This window comes from Sylvia atricapilla, chromosome 5 (genome assembly GCF_009819655.1).
Source record: "Sylvia atricapilla isolate bSylAtr1 chromosome 5, bSylAtr1.pri, whole genome shotgun sequence".
Taxonomy (NCBI): Eukaryota; Metazoa; Chordata; class Aves; order Passeriformes; family Sylviidae; genus Sylvia; species Sylvia atricapilla.
The window spans coordinates 70,497,740-70,520,348 of record NC_089144.1 but is presented as its reverse complement, the minus strand read 5'-3'; the positions used below and the strand labels follow the sequence as shown (position 1 = coordinate 70,520,348).

The 22,609-nt window shown below is 42.4% G+C and overlaps 1 protein-coding gene across 3 annotated transcripts in view; it reads left to right on the top strand.

Annotated features, from left to right (window-relative positions):
- Window positions 1-22,609, top strand: part of MRTFA (myocardin related transcription factor A) — an 84,878-nt gene that overhangs the window by 19,319 nt on the left and 42,950 nt on the right. Inside the window, exon 1 of one of the 3 annotated variants that reach the window (XM_066320096.1) lies at window positions 15,654-15,952. The exons of 1 other annotated variant lie outside the window; for it this stretch is intronic. In XM_066320096.1, coding sequence (XP_066176193.1) covers window positions 15,826-15,952 — 127 coding nt within the window. In that variant the 5' untranslated portion in view covers window positions 15,654-15,825. Of the gene's footprint in view, window positions 1-15,653; window positions 15,953-22,609 lie in introns of those variants that run through there. One more of the 3 variants, XM_066320095.1, reaches the window with a different exon arrangement.

Below are 22,609 nucleotides of genomic sequence, written 5' to 3'. Positions count from 1 at the left end.
AAATTAGAAGTGAGTGATTCTTAGGAGAATATTAAAAATATGTGCATTTCTCCAGTATGAGGTTTGTCATGTTAGAATTTGCTTTGATTTTACTCTGAGGTCACTACATATCTATGAATGGACAAAGAAGAAGAAGGGTGGTTACACATGTCTCACAGAATGGTTGAAGTTGGAATGTCATCTCCTCCAATCCCCCTGCTCAAACAGGCTCCTCTTGAGTCAGTTGCCTGGGACTATGTTCAGATAGCTTTTGAATATCTCCATAGATGGAGACTTCACAACCTCTCTGGGCAACCTGTGCCAGTGCTCAGTTGCGCTCACAGTAAAAAAATACTTTCCTGATGTTCATTGGGAACCTCCTGTCTTTCGGTTTGTGCCAATTGACTCAGGTCCTGTCACTGGGCACCATTTGAGAGGAGTCTGGCTCTCTGTTCTTTGTAGCATTCCTTCAGGTTTTTAGATGGATAAGATCTCTAGTATGGCTATGGCTCTCCTGTACTGGGGACCTCAGAGCTTAAGGCAGCACTCCAGGTGTGGTCTAACAAGGCTGAGCAGAGTAGGATCACCTCCCCTTGGTCTGCTGGGAACATTCCTCCTAGTGCAATCAAGGATGTCTTCTTCAGCCTTTTTTGTCCAAGGGCGCACCACTGTCTCATGTTCAACTTGGTGTCCAGTGGGATCCCCAGGCCATTTTCTGGCAAACTGCTTTGCAGCCACTTAGCCCCCAGCATGTGCTGATGCACCCTCTGTGCCCAGCCAGTCAATTTTCAGTCCACCTCACAGTCTCCTCATCTGACTCAGACTTCATTCACTTCTCTGTGAAGGTCTTGCGGGAGGTAGTGTCTAAGCCTCACTGAGTCAGGGCAGACAATATCTACTTCTCTCCTCTCTCCACACTGTAGCTAAAACCTAAAGACAGATTTGCTGTCATGCCCTGGGAAAAATATTTTCTGATAGGAGAGAATTGTGACTTCATAGTCAGTTCTGGCCTTACTATAGCACAGTTCTAGAAGTGAGCATATGGCAGTGTCTGTAATGTTAAAATTGGTTTTGTTCTAAAGAGTTCATGAGTGACTTCTGTTAAGCCGGCTGTTAGATGTGCTGGCAGCAAGCAGCCAAGTTCTGCCAGATCATAACAACTGGCAGATGTATAAAAACCATATATTTTTCCTTTGCATGTTTGCCTATTCAATTAGATCCTCCACCTGTTTGCTTTTATGCAGTCTCACCTTAATGGTCCCTCTCTTGTGTCTGGATTCATAAAATAGATTCGGGAGCCAAGGAAGGGAGGATACACAGATTTCTAATTCCGGTTCTGACACAGACTCCGTTATATGTAAATCTCTCTACTTGTTTTAACCTAGTTTATCCAACCAAAAGGTTTTTTAATATATTTGAATCTATTAGAATCTGTAAACATGAGATTCTGACTGATATCTTCTGGTAACTTGTACCAAAGCAAGAAAGGAAGATCTTAAAGGGGTGTCAGGCAGCTAATGGAAAATTGTGACTGAAGAGGCTTCTCTGCATATTATTTCAGGTGAACTTATAGATTGAGATGGAGGCAGGCAGAACAGAAAGCTGATGTCTGAATCAGAACTTCACGTTCCAAGCACACTTATCTTTACAATTAGAAGCACTTAGGTTACGTGCCTTTCAATGCTTTTAGGCCAGTTGGTGATTAAAACTCCTAAGATTTGGCAGGTTTGGCTGGAAAGAGGATACACCCTCACAGTTACTTGCCATTTTCTTTGCTTTTATGGCTGACATTACCAGAAATCTTGAACATGAGATAAAATTTGTTTTAAAAGTAATCACGCTGCTTGCAAAGGAGACCTGTATCTTTGCCCCCCACCCTTTAGATAAAGGAAAGTAAACCTGTGGTTTGGTTGATACAAAATAGGATTCACTTAAAAATGTGGTTTATGGGGAAGGAATGGTAATACTGTCAAAAATGCATTTTCCTAAAGTGGTAGGCAAGTGAGTCCAGTGAAGGCATTAAAGGACTTCTTCCAGCATAGCATGAGAAGAATATTTTGCCTGCTAATCAGAAGCTGAGTAATTTAGCAGGATCCAGGTAAAAACTATCCCAAATCTAGCTTAAAATTCTCTCCTTTTTGAGATTCAGGCCTTGTATTTCACTTAAGGTCTGGAAAGTCTGCATATATGTGTGGGGGATGTGGATCCATTCAAAGCCCTGGAAGTTCTTTCTAGGATCAGTGTGTCCATATCATGAGTTTAAGCATACCATGGTTGTGTGCCTTGACATTGTCTCAGGCTCATTTTATGTCATAGCTATAGATTAAAACTCAAAGACACTATACATTTTTATATTGGAAAAAAATTCAGTTATTGGAGCCACTATAAGAGTTTGAGATTGGCATTGATATATCCAGGGAATAGCTGAATTTCAGCACTAAAGGAGGAGTTTGAGCATTTGATGTTGGAGGTGAGTTACAGATTTTTGGCAATGCAAGATCTGAATTTCAAATCCTAAAGAAAATTTTATTTCTTATCTCAAATAATCCTGACAATAGCAGTTTTCTACTGTGAGGTGATAGGAGCATCCATGACAAGAGGAAAGGAGGCCACTGCTTTTAGTGGCAGCTGACCACTGAATTGGTTTAGAAGTATCATAAAACCAGGTCTCCTACTTTATCTCAGTCAAGCCTCCACTACTGTGTGACTGAGAGACAGGACTTGAAAAGAGGGAGTGGAAAAGTAGTCTAAGCAGGGAGCCTTAAGCCAAAGCTTGAGCAAAAATAGGTCAGAGTTGAAGTCATTGAAGTCCAAGCAAGAAAAGGGAGCGAAGTTGAAGTCCAAGCAAAAAGGAGTTGTAGTAGTTTATTTTTCATCTCAGTTCAGTTTTGTATACTGTTGCAGTTCCAAGCAGCTACAGCTTTAAGCAGTCACATCCCTAAGCAAGAATTGCACACTAGTTACAGAATTAGGCTATTGTTTGCAATACTTGGCATCCTTACAAAACTACATAGTTTCAAAAACCTTGATATGTGCAAATACTTTACTTTCCCAGTTCTTCTCATGCCTGTATCCCACCAAGGCCATAATATCTTGATCCATCTCCATCGTGCTTTCTGTTCTAGCTCTCATCTGTTCTCCCATGTTTCCCACTTCCTTTTGCACCAATAAAATTTTCTTTATTGATTTATCGATCAGTCTCTGTAAGCATTGCAAAATACTAAAAGCACTACAACAAGTATGCACAAAATAACACCCAGAGCATAAACGGCTACTTTAACTAAGTTCCCACTCATAAGCGGTGACTGTTTGGCTAGGATCAATATGTTCCCAATCTAAAGCAAAGACAGATTCTTCAAACGGAAATTCGCCACCGTATCAACCACCCATAGATGTGTGGTTCACCAGTTCTTCTAAAGTGGACGACCTAACCCTGGTGACCCTAACACCTCTAGGTAACCCAAACCATCTCCCCAAGGATGTAAGTCTGTTTGTTGTCACACAGTTGCTGATGAGGCTCTTCTCACAAGTATCCTCAGAGAAATCACGAATTCTCTGAGGTCAGTGTCAGGGCTGGATCCTCATCAGGTGGTGTTGCCAATGATTTTCTGAAAGGCTTTACATTCCTTGCCGGAATCTGCCTCGGTCCAGCTTCTGTAGAAGCAAAAGCAGAACCTCAACCCCACTTAACAAGAGGGTAAGGTGCCACAAATTCACCTGTGTCTGGATCCTTTGCCAATACCGGGGGTTTCTGTTTGGGCTGTATTTGCAGGCTTCTAATGAAATGTCTGACAATTGGAGGATTAGGATCCACCAAGGAGCAGTTCAAGGAATTAAAAACATACAATGCCTTCTGTAAGCATTCGCAGGGGAGCATTCCCCATTCCCCCTCTTTACTGCAATAAAAGACACTTGAGTGAGCCATGAGCTCACTAGATTATGGATTGACCCATAGAGGAATGAGGAACCCCAGTTTTAAGTGTTACCCTCCAAAATTTGCAACTCTCTGGGAAGAGAGGACCATTGTCTGTTTTAATTTCTAAGGGAATACCTATGACTGCAAAAGCACTGGTAAAATGACGGCAAACATCCTTTGCTGACTCTCTGGTATGACAGGATGCAAATAAAGCACCTAAAAATGTATCTATAGAGGAATGAATAAATTTGAAACAGCTAGACTCAGCAAAATGTGTGACATCTCTTTGCCATAACTGAAGGCTCTGAAGCCCTCTAGGGTTAACTCCTCCAGCAACAGAGGGAAAGGAATGTCTCTGACAGTCTAGGCACACTACCACGGTACTGGAAGCTTGGCAGCTACTCAAGTCAAAGGAGTGTGCCAATGTGGCGGTATTCTGATGAAAAAAATGAGTGGCTTAATTTAGCCTGTGCTAAGAGGTCTGGTAAGACCTGCTAAAGTGAGCAGGTCTGCCTGACGATTACCTTCTGCTATAAAACCTGGTAAAATAGTGTGGGATCTAATAGGCATCACAGAATACGTGTGTTATCTACTATCTAAACGAGAAACAAATTATTGTAGCCGGTAGAAAGGTTTTCGTTAGGCGCATCTCTTAGAACAGCAGCTTCAGCTTTCTCGATAATCCCTGCAACATAAGCAGAATCTGTGATTAAATTGGAAGGGGTAGAAAATTGCCGAAAGGCCCGTACTACAGCTGCCAATTCAGCGATCTGAGGAGAACCTGAAACAGTAGTAATGTCTGAATCCCATAGATTAAAATTCGCGTCCCACCAGAGCATTACTGATTTGTGAGTGTGGCCTGAATCATCTGTAAAAACAGTTAAAGCTTGCAAAGGAATTTCACTTTGCTTAGGTTTCATCGAAAGTTTAAATTTAGTAGCTAGCAACTTGTGCATCGGAGGATGCAAAGAAAGTTGCCCTGTGAAGTTAGTTAATGCCATCTGAAATGTCTCTGATTGTTGTAACAGCATCGCAAGGAAACAGTGATAACGAGCAAACATACTGACTTTAAACTCCACACCAGCAAGTGAAGTCAACCTCTGTCTTGCTTTGATAATAAGTAACGCAATCATTTCTTGTTGGGTGCTTATAGTTTTGGTCCCCTGGTGTGGCAGAAAAATCCAGACGTATCATGTGGCCATTGATCCACCCAGACAGGGTGATCAGTTTTCCAGGTTAACTTTAGGGTGATGCGCACCTCGATGGCCTCTATTAAAAAACAGGCTGAATTTTGAAGCCGCATTGAGAAGGTACATCTCGCCCTCATAACACCATGGGTACAGGAATAATAAATGGCTTTACAAAAGCTGTGTGGCCCTCTGGCCCCTTCACCTGAACTAGGTGGTGGCTCTGATAACCATGACTGCTTTCCCCAGTCTCTGTAATGGGTTGGGATAATTCTTTGAGGGCCCAGGAAGGAGGCCATTTACCCTGAGAAATGACAGCCACATCAGCTCCAGTATCTAGGATACCTATAAATATTACATGATGTCCCTATAACCTTAGGGTGCATTTACATGTAGGGCGTTCATCAGAAATTACTTGTACCCATAGTATTTCTGGAGTTCCTATAGAGCCAACACCCTCCCCCTCTTTCTCCAGAGTCTCCCTTAGAAAGTGCTGGTGTCTGTGGGAGAAGAATCAATTGTGCAGTGAGTCCCCTTAGGGACAGTACATGGTGGAAAAGAAGTCCAGGCCATAATCTGAATTTCACCAACAGAGTCCAAATCTATGACTCCAGGGAGAACAAAAAGCACAGATAGGTTGGTGGGAAATCTCCCAGAGCACTTCTCTGGGGATTTGGTAATCCAGAAATTCCTGTAGGGAGTCAACGAGCAGAAGAATCAAGTAATGTTACTGTGTTGGAGGTTGCCAGGTCCAGTCTGGTGCTGCCTCAAGTTGCTGGGTGAAGACTCGAGGTGATCCCTGCTGTGGCATCTGCTGTGGTGGCTGTTGTGTCGGCTGGGCCATTTGTGTCTGAATGTGTCTTCACGCTGTGCTCTAGCTCCAGTTTCCCTGGATCAGATGACCTTCAAAATCATACTTAGAATGGCATTTGTTAGTGAAATGTGTTCCTTTACAACACCAGAGTTCTATGCCAGGAGCCTTTGCTTGGGCCCCATTCTGAGCAAAACAGTCCTTTTTCCGATGGCCAGGTCTTCCACAAGCAAAGCATGTTCTTGGTTCCCCTGTGGGGCTTTGAAGAGCTGCAAAAGCTGCAGCCATTCCTGCAGCCGTGGTTGTAGATGTATGCTCAAGTGTAACAAGGTAATTACATTCTTCTATAATTTCTATCATTTCTATAATTTCTATCATTACATTCTTCTGTCATTTCTAGGATTGGATTGGATTTGGATTAGTTAGTGATTTAAGCAACTTTTTACAGTCCCCATTTGCGTTCTCAACTGTGAGCTTTAAAAGCAAAATCTCTCGGGCTGGCTCATTATCTGTCTGCTGTTCTAGGGCTTGCTTCAGTCAATAAACTGTATGTATGGCTCTCGTGACTCTTGAATTGTGTTTGTAAAAAATTTCTGAGACATCCTTGCATCAGGGACCTTTAAAAATTACTTTCTTGCAGCCTCTCTTACCCCCTTGTCTTGCAATGCAAGATGTATTCTTTTCCTATCTGTTGAAACTGGTTGAAGAGGTGTTTTTCTTTGTCTCATCACGCTGGGGGGGAAGGGGGTGTGTGTCTTTCTTTTAATGGGATAGCTGTTACAATCAGGTGGGGCAGTGTTTCTTTATCTCTTCCACAACCCATCTTCCCCCTGGGGGATATCTGCTGTTCGTGGGCCATTAAGGCTCACCAAATGACTGATAAAATTACAGCATCCCATTGGGAGATGCTTCACCCAGTAGGAGGAGCCAATCATTCCGACCTGGATAAAACCTGGGATTCAAAACATTAGGACAGCTTGTTTTCCAGTGCATTTTCAGAGGAACACCAGACCCATCTCACCACCACTGGACCCTTCTGCAGGATCATCTCTGCTCCAACAGAACCACATCTGTCACTCCAGGAGGACTCAATTGGACTGCTATCAACACCCTGACCAACAGAGTGTTCTGAATCTGTCAGTGTTTCTTTTTTTGTTGGTTTGCTTTTTTGTACTACTGCGTTTTTAATATTCCTAGTAAAGGACTGTTGTTCCTATTCCCACATCTTTGCCTGAAAGCCCCTTAATTTCAAAATTATAATAATTCAGAGGGAGGGAGTTTACATTCTCCATTCCAAGGGAAGTTCTGGCTTTTCCCTGGCAGAGACCTGTCCTCCCAAACCAAGACACCCCTCAAGAGCCTCCTTTGGACATTCATGAGCTTCATCAGAAGGGTCTGTGTACAGTCCCTCCCCTGCAAGGTGATCCAGTGTTAAAGCAGCTAAATCTCGTTTTCTATGTCCCACATAAGTCAAAAGAAGCACCCGCAGACACTTTTCCCATTCTGCCTCCCACAAAGTACACTGTGTAGAGGTCAATATCAGCCCTACAAGGGACCTAGCATCATGGGGTGTCATTAAATGTGCAGAAAGCATGGAGCTCAACAAACTCCAAAATATGGGGACCCTATGCTATGTTTGTTTGCCATCCATCTTAATTCTATTACCTCCTGAAAAGACAGTGCCTCCCAACGAGGACTACACTGTTTGCTGCTGTGATATAGGTAGGACAGGGGCTATGATCTTATCAACCATTGGCAAGTCTCCCACAAGTAAAGCTCTTTTTAAACGGGCCCAGTTCTTGTGAGGGTCTGGAGGAAACAGATCTGGCTTGTCATTAGAGTCTGTGGGACCAGAATCAAAGAGATCTTCATCCTTGCTGCCCCATTCCCAGGGCAGTGGCTGGCAACAAAAGCTGTCACTGATCTCGGTGCCCAGTATCCTTCTTTTGCCTCCAGTGGTGGAGGAGGAGTGGATGGCTGTACTAAAGAATATATGGTTTTTGGTAGGTCTGCCACTTGTTCAGGATCATTAGCTACAGCTTGAAGCTGTTCTTGCTTTTCCATAGCTTCATAAACCACTCTCCAGAGGGGAGCATCTCAGCCGCTACTCTGTTCCTCTCTGTGGCATGGTCCCATAATTTCACCCCTATGTCATCCCAAAAGTTTTTTTGAAAGATGGTAGACACAGTAACATTTTTTCCTTCAGGTTCCACCCACTACAGTACGAGTTTTAAATCACAAGAAGGTAAAGACTTGCCGTGTTTCTTAAGCAGCTCAAACATAAGCAAATAAAAAGTGTCTCTCCTGGGCAGAATTCCCATGACAAATGTTTCCTTTCCCCCAGCTCATCTCTTGGTTCTCCCGGTTGTCCAGAGGGATTGTTACAGGCCCAATCCTGCTTCTTCCAGCAGCACTTCCAGCCCGGGGTGGGTTGCCAGCTGCCTGCACTGATGAGGCAGTCTTCACCTCCTCACACAGAAGGCACCAATTCCTGCATGACTGAGAGACGAGACTTCAAAAGAGGGGGTGCAACAGTAGTCTAAGCAGGGAGCCTTAAGCCAAAGCTTGAGCAAAAATAGGTCAGAGTTGGAGTTGAAGTCATTGAAGTCCAAGCAAGAAAAGGGAGCGAAGTTGAAGTCCAAGCAAAAAGGAGTTGTAGTTTATTTTTTGTCTCAGTTCAGTCTTACATACTGTTGCAGCTACAGCTTTAAGTAGTCCTCTGCAACCATAAGGGGATGATAACCTTTAATAACAATGTAGATTCTGAGATTGCAATTCTGCATCAGATTAACCAGGAATAATGGTCACATTTAGCCTCAACGATGTTATTGCTGATGTGTTTGGAGAAGGAAGTAGCTTTCTGGGCAGAAGTCACAATCATATCTTGTCACACAAGACAAAAAAGTTGCAATGAAGGTTTGAAAGTAGCAATTCTGCTAGTATATTCTGAGAAGTAAATAAAGGGTTTGCTAATCCTTCCACAAGCAGTGCGTGAACACAGAGTACAGCCTGGCTGTTTCCACTCTTCTTCAGGTATTTTAAAAAATTGACTGCATTTTCCAAGTGTTTGCAGGTAACCCTCTTGTGCAGTAAGTAGGAGGGCTTGATAGAGAAGAAACCTTTTATTGCCAGATGTTTGAAGGATGTGGCAGAGAAAAGCAGGATAACTTTTGCTCAACAACCACAGAAATTAATGACATAACTTCTCAGACTCTTAGACATGCCTTAACATGAGGGTAAGGGTATCTTCCTCCTGCCCTTTCCAAGTTACTCCCTCCTAAAAACAATTTGCTGTTTTAAGACAAATTCAAATTGCTTCCTTTTCCACTCTATCTTGCTCACTAACCCCCTTGGTCTTGCACCCAGAACTTTCTTTTTCTGCTCTTGAGAGCAAACCCAAATGTTTGCTGGATGTAGCTGTTTCACTTGTTCATAGTGGCTTAAATCAAAGTCTGGAATATCTGTAAGAGGAAATGTTTTGAAATGTTTTGAAAAGTCCTGTGCTCAGTGTTCTCTACTGCTCACACTGCTCGCATGTCAGTGGCAGTCACTTAAGAGTTGGACTTGATGCTCCTTTTGGGTCCCTTCCAACTCAGTATTCTCTGTGATTCTGTATGCGTGATCCCTGCAACCTCTGAGTGGTGTGTGCAGTGGTAGGGGTGGGGAAATGCACATCTGCACCTGTGTGAGCACATCTGTCTACCCCTGGAGAAGCTGAAGTTATTTGGGGAGCATGTGGGTGGATTAGCAGATTAACTGTAGGCAGGAAGGCTGATAAGAACAATTTTACCTTGAACCTTGGGTGACTGTCTCTGGCTTGAAATCTCTGATAACAAGTAAACTATAACAATAAACTATTGCTCTTGGGTAAGAGTGAGGAACTGTGACTTCCTTTGGTCTAAGTAATTCTTTTAGAGCAAGGTGGGTAGTAGCTGAACTAAAGGAGTATATGGAATTCTGTTGTGGTTCCAGCTGGAGCAGCTCTTAGTTAAGGCCCTCCACTGGAGGTACACGCCCCGTTTGAGATGGAGTTCTTGATGTGTGAGCTCTCACTGTAAAGCTTGTTGGCTCAGCCAAGGTAATTTGAGCTAATCTTTTTAACTTTGCACTGGAACAGAGTGAGAGCATTCATACAGCCAGTTTTGGGGCCTTACAATAGGGTGGTAATTTGAAGAAGGGCTAGTAACTTTGAACTCTAAAGAGGTATGCAACAGTGTTGGCATCTAACTAGAATTTATCAACCAAAATGGTAAAAGTAACAAGATGTGCTTGGATATGTGTTGTTTTTAATTTACTTGCTTGTTTTTGTTGGGCTTATATGCACAGCGAGCTGTAGTTGTTTGGGAACTAGTTATAAAACTTTCTCTTAATTCCTCTGCTTTTGTTATACCCCTCTGCTGTGAAGTTTTCTGTCATGGACAGAGTCCTTCCACTGCTTTGGTCAGAGAAATCCACCATTTCTTCTCTGGCCTAGAAGTCTCTATTTGGGCAACACCTTTTTGTAGCCAAGGAGTGTATATGCAGCTTTTTAGAGCACAGAATTGACAGAACTGCTGTCAGTGGTTTTCTGAAGAAAATCCAACGAAAATAACCAGTCTGTCTTTGGAAGTTGCACCATTTTCTTTGGCTGCAGAGGTGACACATCCTGAGCAGATGTTACCCTCACATGTAGTAGTATCAGAAGGATGTGCTGCATAATGCATTTGTTTGTAGATGATCTAGAGTATCACAGACCTCTGGACCATTTCCTTCTCCTTATCACACCCAGTTTGCTCAGTGCAATGGGTCCTGGAGAGAGGAAGGAGTAGAGGCATGGTCCATAAGTGAACCAACATATTTGCTTCCCTTTCTCTCTCTTTTCTCTCTTTTCAGCCCTTGTAGCAATATTTCCGGAGTCTCTTTGCAGTACTGACATCTGAGCTCCTGATTTGGGGAAGGGAGAGGTGGGGAAATCAAAAAGTTTTGGCTTTGCGTGCTGCACTTTGCTCCTCAGGTCTTAGAGAGCCTGGGAGAGAGGCAGGGCTGAGTTACTCAGTGTTAGCAGAGGGGGATGGGACTGCTGCTGCTGCCTTTCCACACCTCACTTACCATGTTGACTTGCCTTGCTGGTTGTAAACTGCTTATCCATGGAGTTAATCAAATGCAGATCAGAGTTGCATTCCTTGGGCTGAACCGATTCTTCTTGATCCAGTGTTTTGCAGATAGGATCGAGGATTTCATGTGCTTTGTGTTTTCAGGGAAAGGCCAACTAACATCTTGGCTGAATCCCAAGGAATGGAGTAGGTGGCAGAGTTTATATATGGGCTGGGGGTTGATTTGGCTCTAGCTACTGTGTAAAGTTCACTTTGACAGCTGAAAGATGCAGAGAGAAGCACTTTCAGAATTAGAGACAGTGAGGTAATGAGAAAGTGACATAGGAAAGGAAGTGGAAGGGGGGAGGTGGGGGGAAGGGAGGGCTCCAAACTCGTTTTGACATCATCTGATAGGTTTTCCACCCTGTGCAGCAGCTATTTTTATGCTTTCAGCTCACAGTAATTACAGCTCAATGACAGCCAGCTTGCCAAAAGCAGGGGTGGCGGTATATCCCAGAGTGGGTTGGAGGACTGAAGAGCTACATGAAGAGCTACTCAAAAGCTACAACAAAAGTCCAGGTTCCCAGGCATGGTTCCTGCTGCTGTGACCTATTTTTACATCTGCACGGTCGTTTAGCTTTGGCTACCTGTCATGTCTAGGAATCTTCTGAATGCTGAATGGCAGCACTAGAATGGCAGCACTAGATGTCACCAGCTGGTTGAAAAGATCAAGAGTAGGTGAATTTCAGGCTCTTCCTGAGAACTGGAGAAGCAAAAATGTATGGTGCTCCCAGCCTCATTTTTCTTCCTCTTCCTAAAGGTCATTGTTGGTGGGAGGCACTGTTGGTGGATCCTGGGAATATCCACAGCGAACTCACATTACATAGATGTGATCCCTAGCAGAGAAATAAGCAACACAAGTGTCAGTATGCAGTCTGTATTTGCTTTGAAGTATAGAATGAATTGAGTTGTAAGACATCAAAGCTTTACAGTGATGTAGTGCAGCATTCTGTTATTTTCCCAGCTTTTGTCTGCTTGCTAGAAATCTCAGACAGATCTTCAAATGTACTGGGCTCATTTTTTTTCTTAGCAGTCATCTGTCTTAGACCTTGGCTGAGATCTCTCTCATGTTGCCTGAGTGAGCATATTTTGCAGCTGTTTGCAGTTTTTACCAGTGCATTGTTTATATTTCATCACTGAATTATGTGCATGCAGATCGTTGCAGGCGTTGTGTCCTGTGCAAACATTATTACTGGAGGAAGTAGGAGAGCCTGCACTGAGCTGCAGAGAGGACTGGAGGTCAAAGGAGGAGAAAATGCCCGCTTGAAGGTGATGGTGGAGATTACGAGCGCATTTCCTATCTGCTTAATAATTTGCATTTAAAAATGCAGTATTTTTTTGGGGAAGGGAAGAAACTAATGATGAAGTCTTGTATTACAGCTAAGCTCATCCAACATCTACCCTATATAAAGATTAGTGTGGCCCTTCTCTCCCTTCCCTTGGCTTTTGAAGATATAAAGCTACCAGAAATTCATTAAAATTTGTGTGTATTTGAGGTACCACCACCTACTTTGAGTAGTAAGTAGGTGGTGGTACCTGAAATGCCAGTGTTTCATTCTATGCCCACCAGGCCTCAGAAGTAGCAGCAGTATCTGTGTAAGCTGTGTGTGCACCTGATGCAGCATCTTGAGGAAGTATACATCCCCACATTCTGTGTCTCATTTCACACCTGAAAGTCGAAGCATGTATGGCTCAACTGATGTCTCACGGATAGATTATGAAAAACGGGCCTTATGTTTTTCAGATGAGAAATCCATGGCAAATACTTAGGTCCCCTTTGTAAAGGTGATTATTTTGCCAATGGAAATTCTGCCAATTCCAGGGCAAAAGTTGTACAAGACACTGATTGTTGGGTGTGCATTAGTGGGGTTGATCCTATTTTTCTGGAGTGGTTAAGCAAGTGAAACTGTTGCTGGAATCCTGTCTCTGCTGTGAAATGCCTTTTCCAATCGACCCTGCTGAGTTCCAGAGTAACTGCCAAAATTACTTTTTCTTACAGTGTATTGGTATTTCTGTCCATGTGACTGCTGATCAGCTTTTCAGATCTCCTACCGGTATATCAGCGTCCAGTAAAACAAATTAAACTCTAAAAAAACTTTTTTTTTATGTTTATAAACAAGTGATAATGGTATCAGTTTCATATAAGACAGGTTGCTCTTGGCCATTACTTATCTATTAGAGTCCATGTTTTGCAAGGGGGAACTCTACAAGTGCTTGCTTGTGTGTTGAAAGGTCTCCAATATAGGCCCTTTGGAGTTTATCTTCTTACAGCATGGGGACATTATCCATGTCCTTTCTGGAGCGCTATGGCCCAGATAATTTGGATAATTACTCCGTCTTTTAGAACACTAAATAATGCTGTGGGACAAATTTGATATTGTAAGACAGAATTTTAGAATATCTTCCTCAGCAAATAAAAAGATTTACCTAATTACCATCGAGCCAGCCAAGCGTTTTTCTATCCAAGCTGTTTTCTGCATAGGAAAAAAGAAAGGTGTGTCTGTGTACATACCTGCAGCCCTGCAGTAATAGATTGAAAGGAGCAGATCTTCATCACTTCTTAAAGTTTTCTCCATCAGAACTTGGGTGACATCTTAGGGCTGTTTTGGCAGTACCGGGGTGTTGGCAGGTTTGCTGGATGGGCAGCTAGCTCATGTTTCTCAGGTTTTGTGTGCCGTAGTGACCTGCTAACTCAGAGGCCCTGACTGGCAAAATAATAGTAGGTTCTGACCTCTGTAGCTGAGTCTTGCCATTTTTACCATCCAGATGGTGTATTGCTTGCCAGGAAAAGTAGAACTGGGTGTGGCACTGAGTAATTGTTCTTTAGTTATTACAGTTATGGGACCTCTCTGTTCAGAGTATCAAGCGTGGCTCAATGTGCAGTTTTGTGTTGCTGCTGAAAGGGGAGGAGGTCTGGACTATGTGTTTCTTTATCTTGTCCTTCATCCTGTCTTTAGAACTCTTGTGGTGTGCTGGGCCTGTTTCCCAAGGCAGCTCTCCACAGCGCTGTGACTGCTAATGCTCACACAAAAACAGGCTCTTCTATTTATGCAGTTAATTTGACCTTACTGGCTAAAGCTCACTGTGAGGCTGAACCTTCGCCTGACTTTTACAAATCCTGGAATTAAGATGAAAATTTCTGTTGAGTACATGGTGGTAATTCAGGAGTAGTGCAATTATAGAGCTTTATATTACCACCAAAGGTAATTTTTTACACATGGGAACACTGAAGTTTGGATTCTTTCCTGGGTGAAGGTTGAACATTTAAATGTAAGAGGAGTACTGTTGAAAGTACTCAGAAATGTCACTGATGCCATCTAGCATTTGGTTGAACACTACTTTTCTTAGATATTAGTTTCATTATTAAAGACATTTTTTTCCCTGATTGTAATTCCAGCCTTGCTTTATAAAATGGCTTGAATGCCTCTCCAACTGTTTGGAAATGAGAAAATTTTGTCTTGATTAGGTTGGGAACAGAATATGAATTGGAAACTGTCCTTGTAGTGTTTAGAGTATTCATCTTTTTATTTTTGTAATGTCCATGTGGTTATCTTTGTTTCAAGCGTGCAGGATGACGCTGATTACTATTCTTTTTTTTTTTTTTTTTCTAGAAAGGTAACAAGAATGCTTTTTTTAGGTGTTTGTAATCTTTGGACAACTCTCTTTTTTTTTTGCTTTCTTTTTTTTTTTTTTTTCACCCCAGACTTCATTGCACCTCTTATGCTTCATTCTTAGCAAAATTAAACCCCAGCAAATCTACCAGCTGTACTGGTGAGGGTACCTCCTGGTTGTTGTTCAGATGGAGTGTGTCTTCCCCTACCCACTTGCTGAGCAGTATATGTAACCAAAATTTGCCAGCCATGTGGCATCTGTTCATGATGCATGTGAAATAAACTCAAGATGAGGTGGCTGCCCCCATGCAAGCACAGATTCAGAAGTTCTGGTCCTTGCAGTAGAGGGTTATTGATTTGGGGCTGCAGATTGTTTTCAGTTAGGTGTTTCTCCTAGGTTGGGAGAAAAGATCTAAGGGAAGAGGGGGTGAGAATATGTGGTTGCGCAGAAGTAGCCTCTGTTACCTGTCTGGTCTCAGGGCAAATGCATATGAAGACTCTGTTTCTCAATTATCAATTATCAATTGATTATCAGTTTAGCACTGGCCACAGCTAACACTCTTGTTTCTAAGGGAGAGAAGGAGGGGGAAAAAGCATGTGGCTTCTGCCCTCCGAGCAGAGGTATTCTCCTAGCTGTGTGCACAGCGTGCTTACAGTCGGGAGATGCAGGGAGAGAGAGGCTACTGCTCAGTCACATGATATTGCCTGTCTGGCAGGTGTCTCCAGCGTGAGTAGAGAAACCAACTGTTTACTATTTTGGGTGAATGAGGTTGGCTGCTACTGCAAGTGGCCCCACAAAGAAGTCCACGCATCTGTTGATAAGCAGTGCTCTGCATACTGGGTGCCCGACTGCTTATAGCTGCTTGCTGAAACAGAGAACTTTCTGTCTGAGCTTTGAGATAGTAGGAGGAAAAATTTTGCCAAGAGCCTTGCTGGTTTTAATCTTTAGATGTTGGCTGTCAGGGTTTGTCTGTGCCTACAGAACCTCTCTGTTCAGATACAAGCACAACCTTGGAATCTAGCAGTAAACTGATTTTTTTTTCTGCTCTACCGTTTCGGTGCAGTGACCGAAACCGGGTAGAGAGGGATTGCAGTTGGGTCTCTTGAGAGGATTAAGCACCCCTTCCACCTTGCTGGGACGCCTCCCCTGTTACAGGATCCACCTTCGGGTCCAGGGATTTCCTCTAATATGTTGGATAAAGCCAAGACACTCCAGCCTGCCTGTGTCGGGATTGTGCCACTTGCAGAGACTGTGTCAAAGCAAGGGAAGAGCTGTTCAAGCACATATCAGGATTCATACTACAGCTTACGAGAAGGTTAGCAGACTCTGCTTTCGTTGTTGTAGGCATTGTATAACTTATTTGTGGGGGTTTTACTTTGGTTTTTGGTGGTTTTTTTTTTTTTTTTTTTTTAGTGTTGTGGGGTTTTGTTCCCCTCTTGCATATTGAATCTGCCTGTTTTTTGTTTTCTGGGCAGTAGTCCAGGTTTTGGGTTTCCCACTGACTCCTGTGACCTCTTGTCTCTGAGGGCGCTCAAGTTTGTCACTCAGCAAGCCTGGAGCTCTGTATGGAGTGACTTGCAGTGCTGGGACCTTGGGACAATTTCACTTGGATTTGGAAGTTTTGGTTTCAAACTTAAAATTTCTTCTTCTCCCCTGGGTCTGTAGGCCTCTTGTGAGAAATGTTTTAAGGCTGTTTCATTAAAGATGTACAGGCTTGTTCTGGAGTGGCAGCTCTGCCTTGAAAAAGATAAGGGTACCATATTTTAAGTTTCTGTATGTTCTTGCTTTGAGAGCATTCAAGGAGTGTTGTTTGTATATCTAAATGAGATTTTGTTTTAGTTGATGGTATTCTGCTAATATGTGTGGTTTTTTAATGAGGATTAAACAGTTCTGAGAGATTATGTAGACAGAGGTCACATTTCAGGGAGTGATATCTAGAAGGAAAGAAGAGGATCTGGAGGGATTGAAAAAGATTGAGAATATGAAAAAAAGGCAGTGATCCATTCATAGTGCGCAGCACAATAAATAGGAACTGGGAAAAATTACAGGGAAGAATGGCAGAACATCACAAAAAGCCAATGGCAAGCAGCAAGGTTTACGTTTTATCAGAAATACTGGATCTGTTTAGCTACAAGTGAAATTTTAGTAGCAACTTGCAGAAAGGAACACTGATCTGGCGTACAATGGCCTCAGAATAAGGTGATTGATTTTAAGAGCAAGTAATGTCATCTGAAAGGAGGGTAAAATAACTTTCTGACATCTTGGACAGCAAAGCAAGATAAAGAGGGGGGTAAGTGTTGAGGACAAGAATCCAGATGGAGTAAGGCCACGTTTGTTGCATAAAGATGGCCTGTGTGTGAGGAGGATTTTAGCAGTTGCATTTAGAAGATTTTGCTCTGGTATGTAGTCTAGGCCTGCTGGAACTGCCAAACAAAACTGCTGGGTTTCTGCTCCAAGTTGTCACTGCCCCTACCAAGCCTATTTAACATCTGCCAAGCACTAACTTGTTAACTTTTAAAAATACTACTATTTTTGTTGCATGTTTTCATTGGAATATTCTTTGTTGAAAAAAATATGGAGAAGGAAACAAAAAACTGAACTCACAGTCCTCAAATTCAAGTTCAGGAGTTACAAATCCATTAGTATAGGCACTATTCCCAGATTTCTTTATCTGCTTTGGAAACATAGAACTGAAGCACATCAATCTTCAGAGGAAAAAAACCAACTCAAAATTTTAAAAAGCCAGAACGTGCATCTGTCCTGTATTTGCAAGCATTGGTTTTCACAGAGGGTGAGCACTTGGCATTTGGATGTGCCATTGTACATCTTTCATCCAGTCTCTAGGTATCACAAACTGTACGGTGGGATAACATGTACGACTACGAAAAAGCAATTCTGTCTTACTTTAATCAAAAAAGTGTCTCAAGTTGAAGTGAATTAAGGTCATTGAAATCTTGTATCGTTCTGGTTATTGGCAAAGTTGTGTTGACTCTACAAAGTCCAGCAATACCATCAGCCTACCCCATGGCTAATTTATGGTGCTCTAATATCACAGGTGATAAGGAAAGCTGCTTTCAACCAGCTACCAAAGGAAGGTTAGGGAAGAGAAATAGATGCTGCCAGCTTCTTTCCTGTCAGATGAAGAAAATAATAACCCTCTAGCTTTGCTGCTGCTCCGTTCGAATCTCCTGCAGTCTTGGGATGCCTACTGTATTTATGCTGTAGCATTTACTGTATTTTGTGGAGCCAAATCTTATGGGCAGTGGAGAAACAGATGCACCCATGTGTAAACCCTTATGGAAGTCCAGAATTAGCATTGAGCTGAAATTAATGACTGTTCTGCCTTAGTTTTTGTCCCCTAAAAATAGGACGGCGTAGTTTTGTTGTCACCAAGACAGAAAATTTATGCATTTCTCTTCCTCACTTTTAGTAAAACTGGGCAAATAAGGGCTGTCTATACTAACACTGACAATGCTTATCTGTTCTCTTAATGATTCTCATGAGAAGCAGCTATCTGGAATAGACTACATCTTGCTTCCTGATTTCTGGAAAACAGATGTCTCCTAAATCTGATTTATTTCTTTTTTATTTTTATTTTTTGGATTAGGACTTGACATTGAAGTTTGGGAACTGGTGATCCTTTTACACAGAAATAGATTTAACATGCAGAAGTCAAATAACTTAAGTTTGTATTTTTCAAAGTATGTGTTAGGACAATTATTTGCAAAATTCCTAGACTTCAGGAATCCATAAACATGTTTTCTGTTCAAGAATGCCTTGGGATGATTTAGTCTTCAAATACTAGAGCCCAGTTGCCCAGTTTGGTGTTCCTAGGTCATTTAACACCATAGTATAGTAACCCCTCATGAGAGATGTAGAGGGAATTGCAGAAAGCTGCTCAAAACCCAGTTAGCATTCACATGAGTTTGGTTTAGAATTAAGTACTTCCAAAACTAATTTCCAACTTTTCCACTTCTGCACTTCTGTGCTGTATCTTTAACTTGTTGCTCTTAAACAAAACACTTTTTTTTTTTTTTTTGGCAAGTCCTCCCTTCAGAAACATTGTGTGACTTAGGGCCTGACAGTGAAACTCACCTGTCTTTTTCCAAGATTTGTATCTCAGGGCCCAGACACAGGAACAACTTCCTGCATGACATCTGATCTGCACAAACTGTGTGCACATTCTTGGTGCACAGCAAATGGGAGGTAATTGGAATTAGCTTCGCCTTTGATTAAACTATTAATATCTGTTCAGTACTTTGAAGAGATCAGGAGTCGTGCAAGTGCTTGTTAGCATCTGACTTTCTTCAGGAGTGATGTAGAGCCTATTGGCATGACCCCTGCAGCACCTGAAGGTCCAGCTGGCCCTGGCCCCACCTCATCCAGGAGGGGTCAGAAAACCTGCAGGAGTAGACTTGGAAGCTCTCAGTGCCGAGGAGATCCCCAGCAGGAGGGCAGCCCCTGTGCCCAAGGCATCTCACAGGGATGCAGGGTGACTTTTTCCTCTAAAGGGTCGTCTGGGGCTTCCTGTTTCAGAGTGGACCTGAAGTTTCTCTGGGAGATGTGTGACTGATGCAGTGTCAGAAACCAGTCACAAAACACACAGATGCCTGTCTGAATTATGGCCTAATGCATCCTATTGTTTGGAATTATTTATGCAAATAGTGCTGTGACACATGAAAACACAGGAAATGTGTTGAACGTACGGGGAGCTGATCTGCTCTGGCATTTCTTATGGCAGATCTGGAGGCATACCAGACTCCCTGCATCCTCTTGCTGCAACCACAGCCTGTGACTGCTTAAAAGTAAGAGGTGCAGTGAAGGTAAGTTAATGATATATTTATGTGAAATGGCTTGAAGTTGGCTGTCAATTTAAATTTATTTTTACTTAATAGCCAATGTGCCTCATTTGACTGTGAGGATTAATGGTGTTTCAGGGTATTTGTTAACTCTGTGGCATGAGTGGAAAGCTTGGGGATAGGGTTAACACTGAATGACCAGGGTTTTTGTAAGTCAGTAGTTATCAGTGGAAGAAGAGTCATAGCATTATCCCTGGAGCTGAAATCACATGTTTTTTCAGTCCTGATGCTCTAATGTGTTTTTGGTTTTTTTGGATATGACACGTTTTCCCCTCTTGCAGTTTACTGAACTATTCCTGTCAGTGTAATGATCCCCAGCTGTTCCTTTAGCCCTAGCTATTTTCATGCTGGGAATGGGAAGAGGAGGAGGAGGAGAGGGACAGAGGCTAACTTGTTTACCACACTGTGATCTACTTAATTTGTCAAAAATGGCTATTACAGTGCTTTCTCTAGTGCCAAGTAATACTAAAAGGAAAGAGTTGCAGACTTGGACTTGCAATAACAAGGAGATGTAAGGACTCAACACATGCAGAAAACAAATAAGAGTAGAAATGGGGTGTGGTACGATGAGTACAGCTGTCAGTAGCATTTATGCAGACAGTGCTTTGAACTAGTAATGATACCAAGTAAAATTTCCAGTAAATACTTTCCTGTCAACTGAATTTTCTTCGCAGCTGAACTGAGCTTCATATTCAGAGGTAGTGGTGCTGAGGTAGTGATAATCCCAGCAACTGGGACACACATTAATAAAGCTGAAAACACTTGTGTGGCTTTCATATTACTGATTTTTTTTTTGTAATTATCTGTTGTTTCTTTATTCAAGAAAACATCTCTATTTATACCTTCAAACAGCAAATGACTGATGCTTAGACTTCCCAGGAGCTGTTGAAAAGCAGCTGCTTTTTTGAAAATGGAACTATGGTTTCTACCTATGATATAAAACGGAACTATGAAACTCAAACTGCTTTCTTTGCATCCAGAAAAAGCTTCTGGAGTCCTTGCCCAAAGATATCAGAGTCAGTGGCAGGAGTGGGTTTTCCTTCTGCTTTTGGATCCATCTCAGGCAGCTTGTGTAAATCTTATCCCGGTTGGTTTTATCATCCACGAGATCTGTCAGTAGTCACCTCTGATTTTTCACACCTGCAAGTCATTGATCCAGAACTTAGTGAATATCTATACCAAAAATAAGTGCCCACTTAGATCTTTCATTTTGTGGCCCAACTCCGTATCTCCAGTCTTTCCTGAGCATTGAATTACTGATTTCGTTACCTTCTACATCAATAAATTTCAATCCAAAATCTAGAAGCAGCACCTTTTTTTTTTTTTTTTTTTTGGCAAGAACCTCTGCAACCTATGGTAGAAAATGGGATTTGACTCCTGATGTGGCTTAGGTTAACGAATTAAAATGTGTAGTTGAGCTAGTGGGGCAAATTGTGCTGCTTTTTCTTGCAGTAGGCCCGTAGGACACATACTCTGCCCAAGGGCATTAACACGGAGCAGAATTCATAGTTTCTTTCTTTTACTTGGACTAGTAAAAGTAGATAGAATGTTTTTCCCTGGCACTATGTAATATTTACTAACCTGGTACCTCTCCAACTAAGAGCAGGCCTGCAGTAGCTGAAATAGGTTGCAATATCGTGATTGCTAAGAAGAAGTACAAAATTTTTTGCTCATCAGTGTATTCAGGAGAGATGAGATGGGTAGAAGAACTGTGCAGGTGATCTTCTGTCAGAGTTTATTGTGCAAATAATGTAATCAATGTTCTTTCAAGTGAACAAAGGTTTGAACTTTCCAGCCTGCAGTTTTGCCATCTAAAGTTACATTGACCTGATGCAGCTAACAAGAAATGTGAAAGAAGTTGGTGATAAGGAAGAGGAGAATTGCTTTGGGACATAAATTCTTTGCAGAATTGACTGTGAAAATTTGTGAAATCCAGGCTTTCTTGACAATCTTATTTTAAAATTAGCTCTCAGAAATAAACAGCCATAGAGAAAACCTTTTGTAAAAATGTAGCTTTTTGAGAGTTTTCAGTGGAAGTGCCTGTGGCAGACTTTTCTCCATCATAGGGACAGGAATCATTTATAAGCAATCATGCTTATAAAGACCTCATTCTGTAGCCTCTGCCCCCAAAGGTGGCTCAGAAGCCTGTCACCATTCTGAGGGTATTCCCATAAGTCTGCTGTACCAGCTGACACATTTAACATCTTTTTTGGTAACTTTCCTCACTGAAACACTTGTCAGTGTTTCCACACTGAAACATTGTGCTGCCCAGCTGGGTTGCTGAGGGCAGAGTTGAGTGATGCTCTCTGGGTGACAGAAGGAAGAGATCCAGTTTTGACTTTCTCGCTGTAGAGTTTCTGTAGCTTCCTGCTGCTCCATGTCTCTCTAGTAGTAACTGCTTGGAGACAATAGCTGTGTTTTTTGTAGGAATGAATGTGGCAGTAGGTACAGTCTTTGGTTACTCGCCTCTGAAAATCTCACAGCAGTGCAGGAAGCCGGAATAGAAGCCAGAAGCTCCTGTTGCATAATTTGATGAGTATTGCAAGCAACATGTAACTTATCCCTGAAAATTGTGTGTTCCGTTTCTTATTTTGGTGGATTTTTTTTTAATTGCTTTCCCCTTCCTAAGTGTTCATGCCTCTCTCTGTGTTACACTTAGGTGTGAAGGTCTTTCTAAGGCTGCTTGCAGCCCTTTTCCACACTCTGATTTTAAATTCTCCCTTTCCAGAAGCAGAAGACAGCATTTTAGAAGTAGATGCCAAACTAATCGTACCATTGTGTCTCTCCGAGAGACTCTTTTACTGCTGCTAATACTCTCTGTCCCATTGAGTGCAGACAGTGTAGAGTGAGGGTTGTATCTTCAGGACTGACGTGTGACAGTGAATCTTAACTACAGCTGCAAAGGCTGTCCCCTGGAGCCACCTCCCCGCCCCAGTGTGCAGGGAGCGACAAGGGAAACGTGTCTGCCCTTCACTTGCTTTCCTTCAGGATGGGAGTGAAAGCCCACCTCCTTCACCAGCTGGAGAAAACTGTGAAGTGTGTGTAATCTGCTGCTGCTGGCAGTCCCCTCTGTGCCCTTTGACAGAGGACTGAGCCAGCAGTGACATTTTAAA